General features: G+C 33.2%; 1 protein-coding gene across 5 annotated transcripts in view; it reads left to right on the top strand.

Annotated features, from left to right (window-relative positions):
* Positions 1–23,954, top strand: part of CCSER1 (coiled-coil serine rich protein 1) — a 1,296,004-nt gene that overhangs the window by 126,286 nt on the left and 1,145,764 nt on the right. For all 5 annotated transcript variants that reach the window (XM_011281786.4, XM_045056881.1, XM_023252933.2 and 2 more), the window contains 2 exons: positions 16,689–18,053; positions 23,407–23,591. In XM_011281786.4, coding sequence (XP_011280088.1) covers positions 16,730–18,053; positions 23,407–23,591 — 1,509 coding nt within the window. In that variant the 5' untranslated portion in view covers positions 16,689–16,729. The remainder of the gene's footprint in view (positions 1–16,688; positions 18,054–23,406; positions 23,592–23,954) is intronic.

Below are 23,954 nucleotides of genomic sequence, written 5' to 3'. Positions count from 1 at the left end.
TATGATTATCCAGACCAGATCACCATCATCCTTCTTTGGACTATTGTTATTTCCTAATTGGCTGGCTACGCCTACTGTCCAGCCTTTATAAAGAAGTTATGTAACTCTTTTAACTTAGCTCACCGTTGGCTTTTTCTAGCATTTGGAATAAAATCTAAGCATATTAACATAACCTATAAAGCCCTATAGGATCTGGTCCTCCACCTTCAGGACCCACCTCGTCTCATACACTCGTTCCATTAACTCACACTGTTACTTGGATACATGAAACTCATGCCAGCCCCAGGGAGTTTGTACTGGATGTTGCCTCTGTCAGAAATGTTCTTCCCACTGATCTTCATTCATCTCAAATATCCCTACCTCCACACTTTCCCCCTTCACTTATCTCAATACCATGATTATTTTTTTACATGGCATATACACCGTACGATAATATCTGTTGGGTACATTTGAGTTCTTACATTTTATCTCCTTTGCTGGAATAGATACTCCACCAGAAATGGAACCTAGTGTCTGTTATTCTCTTTTGCATTCTCTGTACTTAGGAGAAGGTGTATCTCCTATATTTGAATTACTTGAATGAGAGAACCCACTGTTTTGTGTATGCTAGAGTGGTGGTATTCAGACACGGGGTCTCTAGGACTCACCCTGGCCTACATAGGTATGGATACTTTTAAGAGAATCAATGTCTGAATCCTTTTCCATTTCTTTATCTTGCTTGAGAAGCTTCTGAGGTTTGTCAGTTCATTTTCTTCCCTTTGACTTTTATGATCTCCCACTTTACAAAGAAGGGCAAACTTAAATTTCTCACCTCTTCTGAATCTTTCTAGAATGCATTGTCTACTCGTTAAGGATATCCAAGGTATCGGTCAAAAAGATTTTATTATTCAGGAAGTCCTGTGAGTACTTCTTAAAAGAAATATCGGAGGGGATAGTGCCTTATTTTACAGAAGCAATATTCCAAGTTATTTCTTCCTACCTTCCTCCCCCTTCCTTTTTCCTTTCAGATTCCAAATATGACTAAGTGAGAATGTTGACTTGGGGGTATTAAGAGTTTTATTTGATGATTTAAACCTTTTCTTCTGAAGAAGAATCTTCCTTGGCTGTTTGGTTTGACAATGAGGATTGCTTTTTCCAATTAGATTATAATGACATGTGTTTATGTATCTTTTCCTCAAATAAGCAAAATATGTTGCTTGATAACGTTAATGACAATATATTTAAAACACATATAAAGTATATAGTAGTCCAGAAGAATACTTCCTTTGCCATATTTAAACTGATGAAAAAACCGTTGCTGGTTAACTTTTAAAGTGTGCTAGGAATTATATAGCTTTTCAGTTATTTTAACAAAACAAGTTTGAAATTATTGTGCCAAACAGTGTGAACAACATAAAATTATCCAAGGTATCAGCATAAAATACACTTGAATAGAAGAAAACTAAAAAAAGAGTTCATCTTTCATGTAGAATGTTCAGATTTATTACCTCCATTGTCATTTCCAGGCTTCAGTGCAGGTCTTTACCCTAAGGGTTTGTGGAAAATATTATCCCACTCTATCCATGTTTACAGTATCTTAACTTATAGCTCATGTAGACACAAACCTTATTAAGAGAAAATTCTGCAAAGGGTGCTGCTTTAAGAGTTTTTACCATTTGAGGCACCAGATTCTTGATAAAGATTCCTATTTCAAATTCTTAAAATAGAAAAGTTGGACACACTTTACATAATTTCACAATAGTAAAAATAGCTAACACTTTTCTCTGTGTTGGGCATGGGTCTAAGCACTCAACACATGCTAGCTCATTTACTCCTCATAATAGTTATAATGGTAGGTGCTATTGTTCTCTCCATTTCACACATGGTGAAACTGAGGCTAAGAGGGAGAATAAGCAGTTTATCCAACGTTAACGAGTGCACAAGCCAGAATCCAAACCCAGAAGATGTGGATCCAGAAATTTAACCCTTAGATGGATTACACAGGACAAAACCAGAATGAGATATTAAGGTGTCCAGAGGAAAGCTAAAAAAAATATTTTGAGATGATTATGACCCCCATTCTGTAATTATTCCATTGTACCATTGAAATGTTTATATATAGTTTATACTATAAAATATATACATGGTGTTCCAGTCTATTATGTTGTTTGTGCACAGACAAAGCAAGCAGGGCTCCCTGTAGGTTCTCCCAGTTTCTGATAACCTTCTCTTCGTTGGATGATATTTTTTCTTCATTCTTTTGAAGCTTGCATGCATGCTTCTTTCTTTTAAGATTTTATTATGAATAACAAAATATTCTTAGATCTTGCTTATGTCCTTATTTAATATTCAGTCCTGTACATGCAGCTGTTAGACTAGTTAAGTCTGCAGGATGGAACAACTATTTCTTTCTCTCTCTCTTTCTCAATGTTGAACTCAACACTCTGCACATTCTTTGCTAGTGGCTGCATTTTTTTCTGCAGAATTAACGTTCCCTGTGATTTGTAATTAAAGCATCATTTAAAAGTCCTCTGATTACTTTCTAATGGATCTGTCATTGGAATACTAATTTGGGATACTAAGCCATTCCCAATTACACATTCTTAAGGTAGCCATAGCCTTAAGAATATTATTATTTAATATCATATAATATTATTGTCCCTGTGTCTATTTTGTGCATTTAACAGAGTGCTGTAATTTTAAAATTTATCTGTTGTATCAGAAATAACTGGATTCAAATCTCAACCTTATCTCTCTGACTCTAAATTTATTTATTTGATAAGAATTATAGTTACCTAATAAAGTTGTTAGGAAGATTAAAATGAGATGACTTATGTACTCATTAAATATGAGGGCACCAGGGAATTTGTGACTAAGTTTTAAAAAAAGCCACAAACGGGGTGCCTGGGTGGCTCAGTCGGTTAAGCGGCCGACTTCAGCTCAGGTCATGATCTCGTGGTCCGTGAGTTCGAGCCCCGCATCGGGCTCTGTGCTGACAGCTCAGAGCCTGTAGCCCATTTCGGATTCTGTGTCTCCCTCTCTCTGACCCTCCCCCATTCATGCTCTGTCTCTCTCTGTCTCAAAAATAAATAAACATTAAAAAAAATAAAAAAATAAAAAAATAAAAAAAGCCACAAAAAGGAAAAAAAAACAGAAAACTTACTATGTTAATGTAGCTTCTTGAAAATAAATTTTATTTTAAAATTATACATAAATGGGAACAATAATTATATAGATATATCAGATGTGTATAGAACAAGAGTCTTTTTGTTTGTTTGAAATAAGGACATGTTTCTGGCAATGACAGTCTCTCCTTTTGTTTGGATTAGAGTTAATTCTGTTACAGGAACTCTGAGCTCTATAAATGTTATTTTAGTCACCTATCTGGACATCTTTGAATGAGCTACTTAGCCAACTGGATTTTTATTTCTTTATCCACAAACAGAAGTTCACCTTCCAGATGAACACCAAGGTAGAACTCCTTACATGTTCCAAGATGCAAAATCTCCATCTAGTGGCAACTCAAGTCTGACACATTACTCTTGCTACCAAATACAGAGAGCTAACACAGCCCATTTGGCAGAAACATAGGTCCTTCTCTCCTGAGTTCACTCTTACTAATTATTCTATCAAATTAACAGTATGTGAGTCCATATAAACTCAAGAGCAGTCCGTCATTTCATATAATGGTCTTTGATGCAGGACCATTAGAAGATAACTTAATGAATTTATTAACAAAGTTTAAAGTTGAAATCATTGTTTCACTATATGCTAACTAATTTGGATGTAAATTAAAAAAAAATAAAATAAAAAAAGCTTAAAGTGTGTGTATGTGTGTGTGTATGTGTTTAACAAAGAAAGGAATGAGCTGAATTTACTATGTTCCTTTATTGTAATATATGTTATGCGGTTTCTCTTAAAAATAAATGAATTTTAATTAAAGAACAACATAGGTAATAAAATATACTTTAATATATTTGGTAAGTTCTACTTTTAGTTATATTTTATATATAAGTTTACTAGCGTTATAAGTTATATAAGTTTACTAGCCTCAAAAAATTAATTAATATATTAATATATTGTTGATTATTTGCATTTTCTACCAATTTAAAATGTGTCTGAGCATAATCTGAAATAATTTTAATCTGATACCTTATCAGAGAAATTTATTATTAAAGTATGTTAAATATTAGCCATGTCTTCTCTCCTAGATTCTAAAAACTATATCCACCCCTGTTATAATTCATGTATTACAAACTACAACTTTAAATAATAAGAGAAAAGTAAGAAAATATATATATGATTTGTTCAATTTCAATAATTTATGTAAGTAAATACACTATATGGGGAAAAAAGAAACTTGTTATCACATTTTAATTTTATCATGTGACTACTAGATTGCATTCCCAGATGTAGTCTTGCTCTCTTTTTGTAAAATATACTACATCTATGTTTGTGGCAATAATCTATGGAATTTTATTTTCGCTTAACTATCAATGAAGCAATCCTGAATCTAGTTCATTATTAACTTTGAACTGAAACAACTTTATATTCAGAATGTCGTTTTATTATCAGATGTGCGTTGTGTGTATGTGTGTATGTGAGTGTGAATCCTAAATTTCACAGATGGTGTGCATGCATTTTAATAAATTAGACTCACAAAAATCATGTATTCAGTTCTCTAATTTTATGAATGAAGAAACAAAGTCCAAGGGAAATGATTTCCACAGATATATTATGAAGCAGTATCATTGACAAATGTGATCATTGCATGTTAAATTCGAAGACAACACTTAAAAAAAAAACAAATCCAAGATTCTTTTAAAATGATTCTAACAGAATTTGTACACCATGCCAACACATAACTGAATGGAAATGAGCACGTTCTGCAACATGCTGCCATTCGCATCATAAAGGATACAGCTCTAACAGTATTTATAAGAAAAGAAGGGCAGTAATGATTTGCAAGTGTACTCATTTCTGTTTTTCCCTTTCATCAGGCCAATGCTGACTTTCACTTATATTGATCTAAGTTTATATTTTTATTGATCCAGTTTATGTTTAAACTGGAGCATACATTGAAAATGTTGAACTCCATGTTACTGCCTATGCTGATTTGTATTGTCAGATGTGTGTATTACCAATAATATACACACAGACACAGGTATAACATATTTATGTGTCGAGTGTAGCTATCTTTAAGTTTAATCTACTAATATGTATTCTAATTTGTGTTTAAAAGATTCTTTCCCTCTGGTTTTGTGTCATCTTATTTGACATGTGACAGTATTTTTCTTCTCTTATTTATATTTGTGTCTGTGACCAGGAGCTGTTCTATGCAATATTGTAAATAAAATTAAAAAAATTAAGGGATAGATATTTACAACATATATAGGAACTAGAGATGCCACCATCTTTATTTATATACTATCTTTATATGCTTTATCTTTTTTATATTAATATGTATCTTATAAAGCAGTGCATATCTTTTACTCTTTAGAAAACAGTGAGAAGAAACTGTTGGAAAATAAATAATAAATTTTCATTGATATGTTTGAATCTGAATTCTTTTTAAAATACTAGTTCTAGAGGCACCTGGGTGGCTCAGTAGGTTAAGCGTCCAACTTCACCTCAGGTCATGATCACAGTTTATGGGTTTGAGCACCGTATAGGGCTCTGTGCTGACAGCTCAGAGCCTGGAGCCTGCATCAGTTTCTGTGTCTCCCTCTTTCTCTGTCCCTCTCCCACCTGGACTGACTCTCTCTCTCTCTCTCTCTCTCTCTCTCTCTCTCTCTCTCAAAAATAAACAACATTAAAAAAATTAAAAATTAACAAAATAAAATACCAGCTCTATAAATACTTATAAGTGAATAACTAAAAAAAAAAAAATCTCTTATTTTTGCTATTCTAACTTCCAAGAATTGGAGTCTTCCTTCAATTCAAAACGCAATTTATTTTTACAAGGTGCTATCTGTTTAAAAAAAAACACAATTTGCAAATGTATTTGGAGACTTTCGTTTTTCATTTACACAAAGGACTTGATAATTAACTGCCCAATAAATCTTAAATTGGTTTTGAAAGTTGTAAGAAAGACTTTACTGTTAGAAAGGAAGCTCTTCTGCACCCTCTGCTGGTATGTAAGCACAACTGCAGGTTATTATAAAGTTGCTCCTTTATTTTTTAGTAAAGAAAATAAAAGAAATCCGGTGATTTTAATTAGTAAACAAAACATTTTAAATGTATAAAAGAAGCATGCATTTTGAATTGAGCAAATATAAACGGACCTTTCTGGTTAGTTTACTAGCCTCAAAAAAAAATAGTATAATGGCCTCAATTTATTATTAATGAGAAAAAGTCATAATGCCATATGCTTCCAGATCATCATGTAATTCAATTTCATTAGCCAACTATATAAAATAATATGTAGTGGTTTAATGTTTGCATTATGAAATACCAAAACATTAAAAAGACTGAAAATCTGGAATGAATCAATTGTGTCTGACTTATCACTGACAACATTTAGATGAATTGTCCTATGGTAAAGAAATAATGAAAGTTTTTTAAGAGGAAAAAATAGCTCTCAATAACTAAACTAAAGACAATTTTAGCTGATGGGAAAGTAAATATCAATTTATAAATAGATACAGTTACGACCGACAGTCACATAAAATATGAATTTCAGTGTTAAAAATGTAGGTTCAGGAAAATACCAAGCCTTTGTATCAGTGCCAGGATTCTTAGCACTACCATAGGTTTTACTTATTTAAATATTTTGTGCTAAAATATAAAATGTTTGAAGTGATTAGTGAAATACCCAGAGTTAGTATTTGCATTTTGTCATATTGGGTCAAATTATTAGTTATTTGTTTTCAAATTATTTTTAGAAAAAACATTTTCCCAGGTGTTCATTCTGCTTCTTCCAGAGGCAACTTATTTTTAATTTTTGTGTGCCTTCCAAGTTACTTTTAGCATGTTCACATGCCTAAATGCTTCACATTATATAATCTTTTGATAGGCTATGTATTTTTATATTATGTTAATTTGAATTTTAAAGGTTTACTTATAAAAATAATTCACTAATTCATATTGTTAAAACTTCATCATATTACATATAACACTAATGTCCTCATTGATGACAGCCCTGAATACAAAGATCCTGTTCAAAGATAATCCCTGTTCACACTTTGAAATAGGTTATTGCAGATTTTTGCCTATACATATATGTAAATTTGTAGAATATTTATTACTTTAAAAATTTCATAATACATTTGTAATTTATAAAACATGTCTTTTAGCTATTTGATTTTATTAATTAAATGCTTTGGAGATTGTTTTCTATGTCAGTTTATATCTTTTACTTTACATGTTTAGCTCTTGTGCATTATACTGTACAATAGATAAGTAATATTTTTAAAATTCTCTTAATTGTTGCACATTTATATTTAATTAATATAAATCAGCAGTGAATATCCCTATACATATATATTTGTGCAGATGTGTGAGCATTATTCTAGGGTAAATGCTGACAAGTGAAATTACTTAACTTGGTATTTTGATACATAATTTTCTAACATTACTGTGACAATTTAGACTTCTTTGTAAGTGTCTATAAGTACCACTTTACTCACCCAAACTTGATATTATTTAATTTTAAAATGTTAGTTGTAAGAAATAGTATCTTGCAGTTTTTTTCTGATTAATAATTACAGATTTGTGTTTCTTCTTATGAAATTCTGATTAATAATTACAGGAACTATTTTTTTCTGATTTATAATTACAAATTTGTGTTTCTTCTTATGAAATTCCTGTTGTATTTCTTGCTACTTTGCTTCCTTTTTTTTTTTTTCTATTTCTATTTGTGTTATAGGAGTTCTTTTTATATTCCCTAATTACTAATAGGTTTGAATATCTTTCATGTATTCATTGGTGATTTGTATTTCTTTTAGGAATTGCTTGCTCATATTCTTTACTTATTTTTCCTTTTGGATTGTCTTTTTTAAATTGATTTTTAAGAATTCTTTATATATTCCAGATAATCCATTGCCTATTGCATATGGTTCAAAGTTTTTTATCTCATGCATTAAAGAAGTTTACAAATGGTTGAAAGGCATGAGAATACAAAAGATCAGCCATATCTCAGAGTATCAGTTAGTGCAGCAGATCCCCTGGGATCAGTCTGAAGTTAGTTTCCATTGGTACCACATATTTGATTAACTTTTCCGTCTGTCCATTTATCCTCCTTTCTTTACCCTCTGAGAGTCTTATAAATTGTTTAAACAAGAGTCCTTTGCTCAGGGTGTGCTTCTAAGAAACCTTACTTAGAATGCTGTGAGGAATTTTTTTTCCAAAATATTTTAAAACCAATGCAAATTTCTCCATTGTGAGATATGATTATGAAAAATAATATAAATTTTAATTATTAACAAATATGTATATTTTTAGATGTGTGCTATCCTCTTTATTTTTTGTTTCAATATATGAAGTTTATTGTCAAATTGGTTTCCATACAACACCTAGTACTCATCCCAAAAGGTGCCCTCCTCAATACCCACCTCCCACCCCCCATCAACCCTCAGTTTATTCTCAGTTTTTAAGAGTCTCTTATGCTTTGGCTCTCTCCCACTCTAACCTCTTTTTTTTTTTTTTTTTTTCCTTCACCTCCCCCGTGGGTTTCTGTTAAGTTTCTCAGGATCCACATAAGAGTGAAAACATATGGTATCTGTCTTTCTCTGTATGGCTTATTTCACTTAGCATCACACTCTCCATTTCCATCCACGTTGCTACAGAGGGCCATATTTCATTCGTTCTCATTGCCACGTAGTACTCCATTGTGTATATAAACCACAATTTCTTTATCCATTCATCAGTTGGTGGACATTTAGGCTCTTTCCATAATTTGGCTATTGTTGAGAGTGCTGCTATAAACATTGGGGTACAAGTGCCCCTATGCATCAGTACTCCTGTATCCCTTGGATAAATTCCTAGCAGTGCTATTGCTGGGTCATAGGGTAGGTCTATTTTTAATTTTTTTGAGGAACCTCCACACTGTTTTCCAGAGTGGCTGCACCAATTTGCATTCCCACCAACAGTGCAAGAGGGTTCCCGTTTCTCCACATCCTCTCCAGCATCTATAGTCTCCTGATTTGTTCATTTTGGCCACTCTGACTGGCATGAGGTGATATCTGAGTGTGGTTTTGATTTGTATTTCCCTGATGAGGAAGCGACGTTGAGCATCTTTTCATGTGCCTGTTGGCCATCCGGATGTCTTCTTTAGAGAAGTGTCTATTCATGTTTTCTGCCCATTTCTTCACTAGGTTATTTGTTTTTCAGGTGTAGAGTTTGGTGAGCTCTTTATAGATTTTGGATACTAGCCCTTTGTCTGATATGTCATTTGCAAATATCTTTTCCCATTCCGTTGGTTGCCTTTTAGTTTTGTTGGTTGTTTCATGTGCTATCCTCTTTAAAGCTGTGTATTTGTTACATTGACATTGGCATTGCTCACCAAATTTATCAAATTCATCTTTTGGGAATCTTGTTTGGAGCCTAAGACACAGTCTTTGAATATTTATAATATTGCCAGTTATTTGATCCTTGAAGGCTGAATTATTTTGTTGAAAATAAAAAAAACTAAGACTGATAATTGAATTCAATATTAATAAAAAATTGAACTAAACTTGTCAAGAAGGAGTTCAGCATGGTGAATAATATTTTGGGTCAAAAGCATGACATAGTTGAATGGAATTATTTGTAAGAAAAAAGTTAAAAAAATTAATAATGGCCACATCAGTATTTATTCATATATATCAATACTAATTCTAAGTCCCATCTGCATGTAGGTACTGCAGCTTCTAATGGTCATTGTGTCCTGTTCGGAATTGACTTAGGAAATGACAGTATTAATCTATGAGTAGACAGAATTAAAACTTTGAGAGAGGTTTGGAAAGTTCTAGGTTGAATTAGAAAAAAGTTTGCTGTGAAACAACACAAGTATGGTTAATTATTCTTGATAAATAAGTTACAGTTATTAAACATTCATCACGTTAGACCCTATACTGTTTTTTTTTTTTTTTTTGGTGTTTACTTGATCTGATAAAAATTCTTCAAGACAGTTGCAACTGTTTATCCTCATGAAGAAACTTTAGGCTGTGGGAATTTAAGTAACTTTTAAGCCACTGTGAAGTCACACAACTCATGTGTCATGACAAATTCAAGTCTAGACATGCTTGTGTCAGAGTCCACATTCTTAGCAGTTATACATTCATAGTGTGTAAATCCCAAAACATAAACTATAATATTTTAAAAATATAAATGTAGTCTTATTTACCTAAGCCTGGTCACATGTGGATATGGCTTTTGACTTCTTTCACTATTAAATTCTGTCTAATCTCTGGCCAGAATCCATTATTTTTGTATTTCTTTTTACCCTCAATTGTCTGTTCTGGTCACTAAAGGACTAAGATCATATAGGCCTGGGTCTCAAGATTACATGTCTTTATAAATAATGTATCACGACCCCTGTTCTTCCATCAATTCAGGCAAGGAACTCATCTGCTTCCCTAAATCCTGCTAGAATAATCTCTTTGAAATGTATTCTCCTTTACTGTAGTAATAGTTCCTGTTATCATGCTAATTTGGCATCTCTCTCTCTTTCCTAGGAGATTATCTATACAGATCTTTTTTAAAATATTTATTTTAATTCAAGTTAACATATAGTGCAGTGTTGGTTTCAGGTGTAGAACCCAGTGATTCTTCGCTTACATATGATCTAATCAGGGGCCATCTATCTCTGTTTACATTTCATCTTTAGGGTCAAATCATTGTGAGTAGTGACCTTCACCTAAAGGTAGATATTTCTGATATAAGCAATGATTTGTTTGGATTATTTTTTTGTTTATTTTTTGAACAGAGCTTCATGTACTCAGTGTGGCTAAATTATATGCAAATTTAATGATTTGCGAATTAAATCTATCCAATCAATTATATTATTTCTGACTTTTTCTATCTTCTGCTGACAGTCTCATTCTCTTCCCTGTGATTGATCACTTACTTGGCCCTGATCATTCAGTTTTTGAATTTATCTCATGTTGCCCTCACTGATCCTGTGGCTGAGGTGTCCCTGTTCATGTTGTGGTAGTGATTTATCTGTTAAAAATGCTTCCATTAGTTTCCCATTCATTTAAGGGAAAATAGTAAAACATTTTAGAAATTCATTTAAGAATAACTTCTACCATAAAGTAAAAAAAAATGTTGAGGTGTAAATTGCATGGCTTTTTAAGGAAAGAGTCTGGACTGGAGGGCTTTCCAGCTGAGCCCTGACCACCCAACAGGTGTGAGCCTCATTTAAATCTGTGAAAAAAAAATGACATAATTAGATAAGATTGTTTTAGAAACTTTTTCAAGCTATTATTTTATTTAATTTTAGTAAAAGTTGACCAATGCTCTTTGATATGTTTTCAGATAATTTATTTTCTGCCATCCATCACTTTCTTAATGTTGACAAATTCTTACTTAGAGAATACTTGATTTCTCTGAATTTTCATTCTTCCATTTCATCATGTATTGTAGATTTTCTTTTCAGCATGGTCACTTAGGCTGTATTGGGTTATTTTCTGAAATCTTTTCTGAGAAAGAATAGAGCTGGGACCAGATTTATTTCATCAACATTTCAAATATTGATCATTTCAAATATTGATCATTCTTTTTAAATTCCTCATGAACATTTCATGAACATTTCAAATATTGATCATTCTTTTTAAATTCCAATAATAATGTATACTTAGGGGAGGTTCATCATAAGGGATTGGAAACCTGATATCAATTTATATATCTTCCCCCCAAAATATTTTTAGGTGATTTTTAAAATGGAGTGATTCAGCCAGATCTTGACAAGTAGCTCATTTTTATAATTCTCTTTATGTGGTGCTCCATCTTGTACCACTTGCATCAGAAAAGGAAGAAACTAGAAATTTACTCAGTAGCAGGCAGAGTGTCATTTCTTTCTGATGTTGCACCTTCTCATACTTAAAATAATTATTATCTGTGTTTCAGCTCATGCTACTAGTAAGTGACAGAGCTTGGATTTGAAACCAATTTTTCTTTTTTTTACTTATTGCATGTGTGGGTAAGTATTTTTTCTTTAGTTTTATAAACCAAACATCACCAATTTGGGGAGAAAGACAAAGGATACTTAGGACTATCTAGTATGTGGGCCATCAGGTGACTCTTCATCTTTGACTTATAGTGAAAAAATATGAAAGGTATGCAAATTCTAGGCAAATATTTTAAAAATGATGGGAAAGAAAAAGGTGAAGAGGATTTTGTTTTATTTGCACCGACAGACATGCCTATTTGTGTATATGGTAATGAGTTTCTAAGATGATTGCTTTAAAACCCTGCATGGTCTTTTTATGCCTTGAATCATGGAAGAAAGTGTGTGTGTGTGTGTGTGTGTGTGTGTGTGTGTGTGTGTACACTTTTTTTCAGTATGTCTTATTTCTTTAATGTTTTTTACTTTTACTCTGTTTTAAATAGGTAACATTAGCAATGCATATATCCCCTTTAACTAGAATTTGTGTTTTTCTGAACCATGCCAAATAAGATTCATCTTTAACGTAATTCAGAATAGATCTACCATATGACATTGCACTCTATTAAGGGTAATGACAGTGTTTGCTAAAGTTGTAGAGATCACTGAATAAAATACATTCTAGGAACTTTTTGTTAAATCCTGGTGTTAAAGAGCAGAGGATGCCGTTTCTTCAGTTGAGGTCAAACTGAGTCTCACATCATGTCCAGTAGGCCTGTATATGCATCCAGTAGGTGGTATTGGGTATAGTAGTCTAATGTTTTGTTTATATAGGTTTAATGATATTAGATGGCACTCTTATATGACAAATTTGTTTTCCCAAATAAAATAATGTTGATCATAGTAAGGCCTCTGGAAGATGGGCAGGTCTAGTTCAACCTGTGTATTATTTTGGCATCTGTTACGACTTGAGGTGATATGTCTTCTGAACCAAGAAATAGAGGAGAATTGAGAAAATATGTTTATTTTATCTCATTTGAAAATTTATAAAAATACATGAAAATATATACAGGTTTTATTAAGAAAGGATAATTGCTATACTAAAATTATAAAAATAATACTAACATGTTGCAGTATAACATTTGTCTTTCATTAATAGTTGTTATGATACATTGTTTTCTTCAACTTGTTCAGCATTGTGCTTCCATAACACTTTTAGATGTTAGCAAATTAAAAAAAAAATTTTTTAACGTTTATTCGTTTTTGAGAGACAGAGAGAGACAGAGCATGAACTGGGAAAGGGCAGTGAGAGAGGGAGACACAAAATTCGAAGCAGGCTCCAGACTCAAAGCTGTACAGCACAGAGCCTGACTTGGGGCTCGAACTCATGAACCACGAGATCATGACCTGAGCCTAAGTTGGACGCTCAACCGACTGAGCCACTGAGGCGCCCCTGATGTTAGCAAATTTTAGATTATTGAATGATTTTACAGTTGGAAAGCCTTTCAATTAACTTACGAATTTCTAAAAGTTGTAATTTAATAAAATTAACTTCAAAATTACAGCATTTGTTTATGGTAGTGGGGCAGAAAATATGTTTATTTACGTTTGAAATATTGATGTATTCAAGTTAAAACTTTGTCCCTGAAATCCATTTGCTTTATTGGTACTAATTGTGTATTACATTAGACACTGGGGTCTCAAAGCAAAGCATAGATGGCCTCTCACAAAGAAACTTAAGGTAAAATAGTAAAGCCAGGTAAACAGATGTTAACTTGTAAGGTAATTCTGCAGGATACGTAAAGGAATAGTATTACATCCCAAATGGAAGAGGATGGGAAAAGGGTCAGGGATGGCCTCCTGGAAAAGACAGTGTCATAGAAATATTCCTAAATATTTCAAATCAGAGTTACAGGAGGGGCATCCCAAGCAGGCGGTCCTACATCTGCAATTGCCCAGAAGATGAACGTGAACAGAAAATGGCAAGTAGTAATCAGTCCAAATAGAGAATTAAATAGGAAGGGGATAATGAATCTGGCGATATAGAGAGCATCTGGACATTGAAGAGTCTCTCTGAAGAATATGGGTAATTCCAACCTATAGATATTTTATCTTTCTCTTTTTTAGCTGGAAAGCTCTCAGTAGGAAATCAAGACCTTCATTTTTAAAAGACTATCAGTTGACACAGTGAAATCTAAAGGATTTTTATCTCCAGTAGATTTTATATCTACTTCATGTCATTCCATTCAATGTACAAATGTCTCTTAGTATCTGTGATGTTTTTACTTCAATTAGGTTAAGTGTATTAGTAGCCTAAATGTATTATTTGTACCCAATAAAAGTCTTGTTTTCATTAAGCACTTAGAAAGACAGGAGTGATTACTGTAAATTTTTCTGAAATTTTTACTAGTTAAATCCTTTGAATACTTATTAAAGAGAGATTGAGTCACTATTTTTAAGTGCTGACACAAAAGCAAGAAATAATAAAAAAGACCAATTAATATTTCAATATACATAAATACTGAAAAAATCCAATAGTAATGGTAAATATCTTGACATAAATGCATTGATAACCATAGAGGCACCACCAGCTGCAAATCGTAATGGTTGATAATACTCTAATTATAGCAAAACTCTTCACTAAGCATTGAATGGAAATCCTGCATATAAATGAAAAATCACAGCTGAGAATGATGTTAATTAAAGCATTAGTAAGAGTGAAATCATGAAAAATTGTATTATTTTTTGTATCCACTTTGGAAATCAGATATTGGTTAAATTAGATTTAACCTGGGAGGAAAATTAGACTTGTGTATGTATGTATGTATGTATGTATGTATGTATTCATTCATTCATTCATTTTAGAGAGAGAGAGCAAGTTGGGGAGCAGGGCAGAGGAAGAAAGAGAGAGAATCTCAGGCTTTTGCTCAGTGCTGAGCCTAACGTGAGGCTCAATCCCACAACCTTGGATCATGATCTGAGCTGAAATCAAAAGTCAGCTGCTCAACTGACTGAGCCACCCAGGTCCCCCCAAATAAGATATTTCTAATTTGTGAGACTTTAAGACCTAAAATGTCTTTGTTTGTATTTTAAGCTTTCTTCTCCCAAAGATTTACAAGAATATGCAAATATTTTGGGAGTGTTTTACACATAGTTTTATTTAAATTCTAATTTAGTGAATTCATCATCTAATAAAAATCATCTAATACAAATCTGTTAGATTTTATATCACTTAGGACAAAATATTATTTTTGAATGCATATCTGAAAGAGAAAATATTTTTCATTTTATATACTTCTTCAGGGCCATGAAAGTATTTCACTTGATCATTCTCATAATGTATCTGTTAAGAATAATAAAATGGAGGCTGGCCACTTTATGTAGTATTTGTTATTGTTCAGTTAGGTAGTTTCCGAAATGAAACAATCTGATTAAAATTTGACAGAGGGGATGTATACATTACAGTTAAGGAATTATGTGAAATACAGAAACTAAAAACAGAAACCAAGTCACGGCGCATTATGAAAACCAGTGAAAAATAGCAGGCATCAGAATAGCCAGATTGACTCTACAACTAAGAATCTCTGAAATGGAAGCAGAGCTGGACCTTCAGCAGCACAAGTTTTGGCTGTTTACTGAAAGCAGTCTCTGTCATGCTGATTATGAGCTGATCCTGTGGTTATATAAGGATTAGTTTCTTGCTTTACTCTTTATTAGCTCAATGAGAGAAAGTTACCTTTCTGTTGTAAAATGACCATGGAAATATTATCTACTTCTACAGTTAGAAGCATTAAAAGAGATAACCTATGTGAGAAAAGTATTTGGGACATCACGGTTGATGAACTATATAGTTGCCACCTTCACTTTTTCTTCCTTCTTTTTCTTCATCAGCACGTTGATGTTAATATGGTTCATAAATTTTCTATGCTTCTGCTGCTGTCACTATGTATTTTCACTCGTGTCAACATTACCAGTTGAATTAATTTTCACTGGAGTCTTTTCTTCAATTCATAGTTGTGGTTTCCTCATAACCTTATTTTGTTTATAACTCTACACTGTATCCTTTCTCATTTAGTTTCCTCTATCAATGCCCTGATTACCTCTAAAAGTCCCAAAATCAAACTCCAAGGAGAAGAGTACTTCCTAATTGTTTTTTCTTTGAATGAAGATTCTAGTGTCAGATCATACCTTAGTCTGATCTGTGATTCTGTTAAGCTCAAGTGAATAACTTCTTAAGTCTTGTGATATATCTGTTTCTGGTCAAGAGAGGCAGTAGTGGGGCATATTACCCACAGGGCAATGATTATGACTGTCATAAGACTACTGCATCTAAATATGTAGACATAAAAAGTTAGGATTAAACAATTTACCAAATTATAGAACCAGTGGGAGTAGTAAGGCTGGGTCTTGAATAGTGATCTTGTGTTTCTCAACCCAACAATCTTTTGAATAGACTAAATATTCTTGGTAATCTTGACATTTCTGAGCCATTATAAAGTCGTTGTGCAAATCACTGGATAATTTTGCTACTTATAAATTAAAAAAAAATCCTCATCAGAATTTTATTATCATTTTAGTATGAGCCAAGTTCCAGTCCATGTCCTGAAAAACAGTGTTTTGTTTTAAAATGTCTTATTTATAATTGATTTCTTTTGATGCGTTCTTTTTGTTTTACCTTTTTTAGGCTGCTAAGTTGGCTATCACAGCGCAAGCCTTGGAGTCCCAATGGGGGACTCAGGATCAAGACGATCTACCCTGGTCTCCCGGTTGCCAATATTCAGAAGAAGTATTAGCAGAAGACATGATTCTCTTCCTTCTTCACCCTCCTCCAGTAATACAGTTGGTGTCCACAGTTCCTCTCCTTCCAGCACTAATTCAAGCTCAGGTAGTACAGGTAAACGCAGGAGCATATTCCGTACTCCTTCCATTAGTTTCCACCATAAGAAAGGAGGTGAACCTAAGCAAGACACTACCAACCAGAACCTTAGTATTTCAAATGGTGCTCAATCTGGTCATAGCAGTATACAAAAACTGAGTTTGGAAGAACATATTAAAACCAGGGGAAGACATTCTGTTGGTTTTAGTAGTTCACGAAATAAGAAAATAACGAGATCCTTGACAGAAGATTTTGAAAAGGAAAAGGAGCACTCAACTAATAAGAATGTCTTTATAAATTGCCTAAGTTCTGGCAAAAGTGAAGGGGATGATTCTGGATTCACAGAAGAACAAACTCGTCGTTCTGTTAAGCAGTCAACAAAGAAGCTACTCACTAAATCTTTTTCATCTCACTATAAATTTTCTAAGCCAGTTCCACAGAGCCAATCCATTTCATTGGTACAACAGTCTGGATTCTCATTGGAAATTACACAGTACCAGGAGAGAGAACCTGTATTAGTAAGAGCTTCTCCATCTTGTTCTGTGGATGTAACAGAACGGGCAGGAAGCTCTTTACAATCACCCCTGCTTTCTGCTGATCTTACAACAGCTCAGACACCTTCAGAGTTCTTAGCCTTGACTGAAGATTCTGTGTCTGAAGCAGATGCATTTCCTAAAAGTGGAAGCATGGCATCCCACTGTGAGAACTTTGGCCACAATGATTCTACCTCTCAGATCTCTCCCAATCCTGCTGCTGTTACAAAGACAACAATAGACCTTATGGGAACTGTTCCCTGTGCAATTATGTCTCCTGGGAAATACAGGTTAGAAGGCCGATGTAGCACTGAATCTAATTCCTTACTAGAAACCTCTGCTGCTAATCAGAAGGAAGTGTTATTGCAAATCACTGAACTACCTGTTATGAATGGGAACAAGTCAGAGACTCATCTATCAGGAGATATGCAAAGAGAAGAACATAAGGTAGTACAAAATGGTGAAACAATGTTGGCAACAAGCTCTCCGAGGAAACTTGGATTTTATGAGCAACATAAAGCAATAAGTGATCGTGTTAAAGGGATTCATCCTATTTCAGATTCAAGGATAATACCCTCTTCTGGTGATCATCATATTTTTAACAAAACATCATATGGATACGAATCAAATCCTGCCAAAGGTATGCTGATTTTCTTTGTATAATAAATATGAATTATAATTTCATTCTAGTTTATTTAATCTTCTTATTTCATCCCATGAATAGAAACCACATTTCCTTATTTTTCATTCTCTAGTTTTTTTTTTCTGATTTATAATTTATTTTAAATCTTTTCTCTACTTGGTTTTAAATTTCATACTATGGTAACAATGTAATTCAGCAATACTCATTTTTCTTAGTTGTGTTGCCAAGATTCTGGCCCTCAGAAGAGAGGGGAAAGAAATTATTTTTATTTGTGATGTGGCTTTGTCTAAAAGGATTCTCTTTTTTAAAGTAAATGAGTCTTGGTATTTCTTAGTAAAATGAGTATATTCCAGCCAAAATCACCCTAAAAGAAATTTTCTATAATTTAAATTCTATTTCCTATTTTACCAAAACTGTCTTTATTAAGTAGGATCCACGTTACAGCACAAATAGTCTCTATGTCGAATTACAATAGACTTGCAGGCTTTAAAAGTACTGTCCTTGGAGCTTGGTTTTAAACTTGTGTCTGTCATTAACTACCTGTGTAACCTTGGGTACATTCTCTTTGCTTTCTATAAAGGGGGGATGGGTGCTTGAATTACTCTAGTATGTCATTATGTTATTTAACAGAAAACTTTGTTATTTAATATAAATTTCAGTTAAGAAAACTGTTGAATTCTTACCACGTACTGGGCTGTATTTGACGTACCACTGCTGCTGCCTTTGCTGCTTCTGCTACTACTGTTACTGTCAACTAGTTCTCCCAACATTGAATGTTTATTGTGTCTCGTTTCCCATTTTGTGCTCTTTGGATACATTAATTCATTGAATTCTCAGATGGTTGAAATCACTACTATTATAGTAACCCATTTTACAGTCAAGATATTTGGAACACAAATAGGCTAAGTAATGTGTCCAAAGTCACAAAGTTAGTACATAATTGTTTGGGATACAAACCTTATGAGATAGACATTTACACGTTCCATTTTACAAATGCAAAAACAGACCAAGGATCATATAGCTGTTAAGTAGCACAAGTTACAACTATCTCAGTTCAAAGCTCAGGCTCTTAGTGACTAGGCTTAGTGACATCATGACCCCAGCTCTTTCCAAACCGTTAAGGATAACACTAAAATATTATATACAACTTATAATAAGTTAAATTATAGAGTATCAAGCATCATAAGATTATATGACTAATCCAGCTAGTCCCTCCATGAATATAACAATTTTAAAGTTTTAAATGCATGAGTGAATTATTTAGCTGTATAATTGTATAACTTAATATTTTTCACATTTGATACATCATCACTTTTATGCATCTGCCTACTTTTTTATGTTTTGATCTTGGTGACCTTGTCTGTACTTATAACTTTAGTTGTATCTGCTTATTTCTTTAATTATAATATAATGAGATGAACAATGATGATGATATCGATGATGCTCACCCTTTTTGTACACTTAATATGTGCCAAAAAAATGTGTTGAGCAATTTGTATTCATTATTTCATTTAATCTTTCTTTAAATTTACTTTTCATTTATTTAAAAAAAAATTTAATTCCGGTATAGTTAATACACAATGTTATATGAGATTGAAGGATACAATATAGTGATTCATGAATTCCATATCTTACTCAGTGCTCATCAAGATAAGTGTCATTTAATCTTAACTAAAAGTTTATATGGCAGTTATTAATAATTTAGGATTAAATTAAATAACTATGAAATCACATTGTTAGTAAATGGTGGATCTCAAATTGGAATCTAGGCAGTCTTTTTTTTAAAGAAATGGAATACAAAAAGGGTAGAAATGTACTTACCTGGATTATATCTAATTCTTATTTAGAAACGATCATTTGCTTCAATGTCAAATTGAATACTATATATATTTATTTCTGTGGAAATATCTTGCTATTAATCTGTTCACGAAGATCCTAATCATGAGCTATTTACCACATTAAAGTAATTTCAATGAATTTGATAATATGTTGCCTGTTCTTGGGACATTAGCTATTTATTCAGGTTATCTACAACTTGTAAAATAGAGATGGATAGGCAAACAGGCTGGTAATGTGAATAAGGAAAAAATAATAGAATTCAGTTCTTCATTTTGTGGAGATATTCATGTGCCATTCAGAAGGATTTTATAATTTGGAAGTTTAACATTTGAAAACCAGTTATGTAGATGTATTTTATATAAGAAAGAGTTGCTATGTGCACTAAACTCCATAATACTGAATTTATTCTGTATTTGTTATGAAACATATCTAGGCTAGTATTTAATATATATCTGAATGTATGAGATATGTAGTCATATCAAAAATAATAATATAGGGATCCCGGGTGACTCATTCAGTTGAGCGTCCAACTTCAGCTCAGGTCATGATCTTGCGGCTGGTGAGTTCCAGCCCCGTACTGGGCTCTCTGCTGTTGGTGCAGAGCCCGCCTCAAATCCTGTCTCCCTTTCTCCTTTCTCTCTCTCTGTCTGTCTCTGTCTCTCAAAAATAAATAAACAAACAGAAAATATAATGTAAAGTTGAACACTCTGGCATTTTAATTTTTATTCATTAGCTTAAAAAGTTATTTAAAAAGAACTGTTATATTTGGCCTAATAGGTTCTTGCAACCACTTTTTCTTTTCCCTTTTTCATTTTTTTCATGTTCGTATTTATGTATGTGTATATGTGTGTATTTAGCAAAAGCAGGGTAGGGACAGAGAGAGAGGGAGAGAGAGAATCCTAAGCAGGCTCTGCACTGATAGGGCAGAGCCCAAGGTGGGGCTCATGAAACCATGACCTGAGCTGAAATCAAGAGTTGGATGCTTAACCTACTAAGCCACCCATGGGCTCCAATTGCAACCACTTTTCTACTTTGCATTTCAACCAGTTCAACTGTTTAAAACAATTTTTTTTTTGTTTAAGAATCCACATGTAACTGATACCATAGATTGTTTGTCTTCCTCTGTCTAGCTTATTTTGCTTAGCTTAATGCCCTGCAGTTGTACCCATGTTGTCACAAATGACACTATTTCCTTCTTTTTAAAGGCTGAATAGTATCCCTTTATATTTACATATCACATCTTCTTATCTCTTCATCATTGGTGGGACACTTAGATTGTTTACATATCTTGGTTATTGTGCATAATGTTGCTATAAACATGGGCATACAGATAGCTCTCTGAGATAATGATTTCATTTCCTTTGAATATATACCCATAAATGGAATTCCTAGATCACATGGTAACTCTTTTTAATTTCATGAAGAAACTACATACTTTTTTTCATAGTGACTGTACCAGTTTACATTCCTACCATCAGTGTATAAAGGTGCCCTTTTCTCTACACTTTCCACAACACTTGTTTGAATTTTTGCTAATAGCTACCCTGACCGGTGTGATATAATATCTCATGTGGTTTTGATTTGCACTCCCTTGTAATTAGTGATGTTGAGCACCTTTTCATGTACCTCTTGACTATTTTGTATGTCTTTTTGGGAAAAAAAAATGTCTGTTTAGTCTACTTGCTCATTTTTAAATTGGATTATTATTGTTATTTTCTATTGAGTTGTATGAGTTCCATGTATATTTTGGATATTAACCTCTCAGAGGATATGATATTTGAAAATATTTTCTCCCATTCCATAATTTGCCTTTTCATTTTGTAGATTATTTACTTTGCTGTACAGAAGCTTTTTGCTTTGAAATAGTTCTATTTGTTATTTTTTGCTTTTATTGGTTTTGTTTTTGGTGTGAAATCCAAAAAGTCATTGCCAAGACTAATTTCAAGGAGCATTACCCGCTGTTTTGTTTTATTTTGTATTGTTTTCCCAGAATTTTACATTTTCAGGTGCTATGTTCAAATATTTAAATCATTTTGAGGTTTTTTGTTTTTGTATACTGTAAGATGGGGGTCTCTGTTTATTCTTTTGCATGTGGTTATTCAGTTTCTCCAGCACCATTTACTGAAGAGACTATCCTTTCTGCATTGCATACTCATGAGTCTTTTGTCAAAAATTAATTGCTCATATATGATGCTTTTATTTCTGGGCTCTTTATTCTGTCCCATTGATCTGTGTGTCTGTCTTTATGCCAATACCATACTGTTTTCATTACTACAGTTTTGTGGTATAGTTTGTAATCAGGAAATGTGACACCTCCAGCTTTATGCTTTCTCAAGATTGCTTCAGCTATTTGGGGTCTTTTGTGGTTCTTTATACAATGGTTTTCTGTATTTTCATGAAAATGCCATTATAATTTTGATAGAGATTGAATTGAATCTGTGGATTGCTTTGAGTAGTATGGAAATTTTAAGAACATTAATTCTTCAATCTATGAACATAGAATCTCTTTCCATTTATTTGTGTCTCAACTTGTTTCATCAGTGTCTTAACAGTTTTCAGTGTAAGAGATCTTTCACTCTGTGGCTAAATTTATTTCTAAGTATTTCATCCTTTTTGATGCTATTGTAAGTGAGATTGTTTTCTTAATTTCATTTTCTGATAGTTCACTGTAGTTTGCATTTTTAAGTATGGTGAGCAGAGTATTAATCAAGGTAACATATTAGCAAAGAGTTGAAGATGATTAGGGGGAAGGATGTACAAATATTTAAGAGAAGTATAACTGTGCAAAGACCATGTGGTAAAGGCCACTTTGGTACTGGAGTGTGCCTGCAGTGTTCTAGCAATGGCAAGAGGCCCAAAGTAGCATAAACAGAGTGAAGGAGGAGGGTGCAGCAGAAGATGAAGTTAGAAAAGTGAACAGATGAACATGGGGAGGCCCTTAAATGAAGGGAGAGAGTAGGGTTATCATAAGGAAACTGATAGGACATTGGTTAAACATAGCTCTATGACTAGAGGAATTCTGATGATCAATGTTACTTATGTCTTCAGTGTATCATTCTGGTTACCATGTGGAAAGAAGGCTGTGGTTTTTGTGGGGGAGAGTCAGGTAGGAATAGGCAAAGGAAGGAGACTGTTCAGTATTATAGTAACCCAAGCTAGGGTTGATGGGAGTTTGGTCCAGGATGTTAGTGGGGAAGGTAGGAAGTGATCAGATTCTGTATACAACTTGAGGGTAATAAAGACAGGATTTGCTTATGTGATTTATATGAAGTATGGAGAAGCCAAGGATGGCTGCACAGGTTTTGAGCTTCAAAATCATTATGTGATTAAGTAAACTAAACTTACCACTATTAATTTAAAACTTCTTTCTATGATAGAGAATTTTTGAATGACACTAAGAGTTTCTTATTTGCTTTAAATGGAACATTTGTAAAAACTACAGTTAAGCATTTGTTTTATTTATTTATTTATTTATTTATTTATTTATTTATTTATTTATTTATTTTAATAGTTCTTGCCAGTAGCTTCAGTCCATATCGTGAAGGGAGATTTATAGAGAGGCGATTGCGATCCTCATCTGAAGGAACTGCAGGGAGTAGCAGAATGATTTTGAAACCAAAAGATGGAAATGTAGAAGAAGTGAACAGTCTAAGAAAGCAAAGAGCAGGTTCATCATCTTCAAAAATGAACAGCATGGTAAGTATACACATATACTTGCATTTATTAAAATAGTTATGTACAGGACTGGGATATTCCTGCCTTTTGCAATATGAAAACAGACTGAAGAATAGACATTTCATAACTTGAAGAAAAAATCTATCTCCTTAGTTGATATCCCAAGTTAAAGAGGCTATGTTTGCACTCGAAACTCTTACGGGTCTTGACACATACTAGCACACCATGATAGTTGCCCTCAATTCCTGTCTTCCTTGCTTCCATAGAAAGTTTGATACTCTGTGTTCTAGATCAAGACCCTGGGATACACAAGCTAAGAAAAAAGCTGATCATGAGGGTACCCTTTGATAATCATTATTTCACACCATCTCTCTACCCTATAGC

Source organism: Felis catus, chromosome B1, assembly GCF_018350175.1.
Source record: "Felis catus isolate Fca126 chromosome B1, F.catus_Fca126_mat1.0, whole genome shotgun sequence".
In the NCBI taxonomy this organism is placed as follows: Eukaryota; Metazoa; Chordata; class Mammalia; order Carnivora; family Felidae; genus Felis; species Felis catus.
The sequence above is the reverse complement of the archived record's forward strand: the minus strand, read 5'-3'. Positions and strand labels throughout refer to the sequence as shown.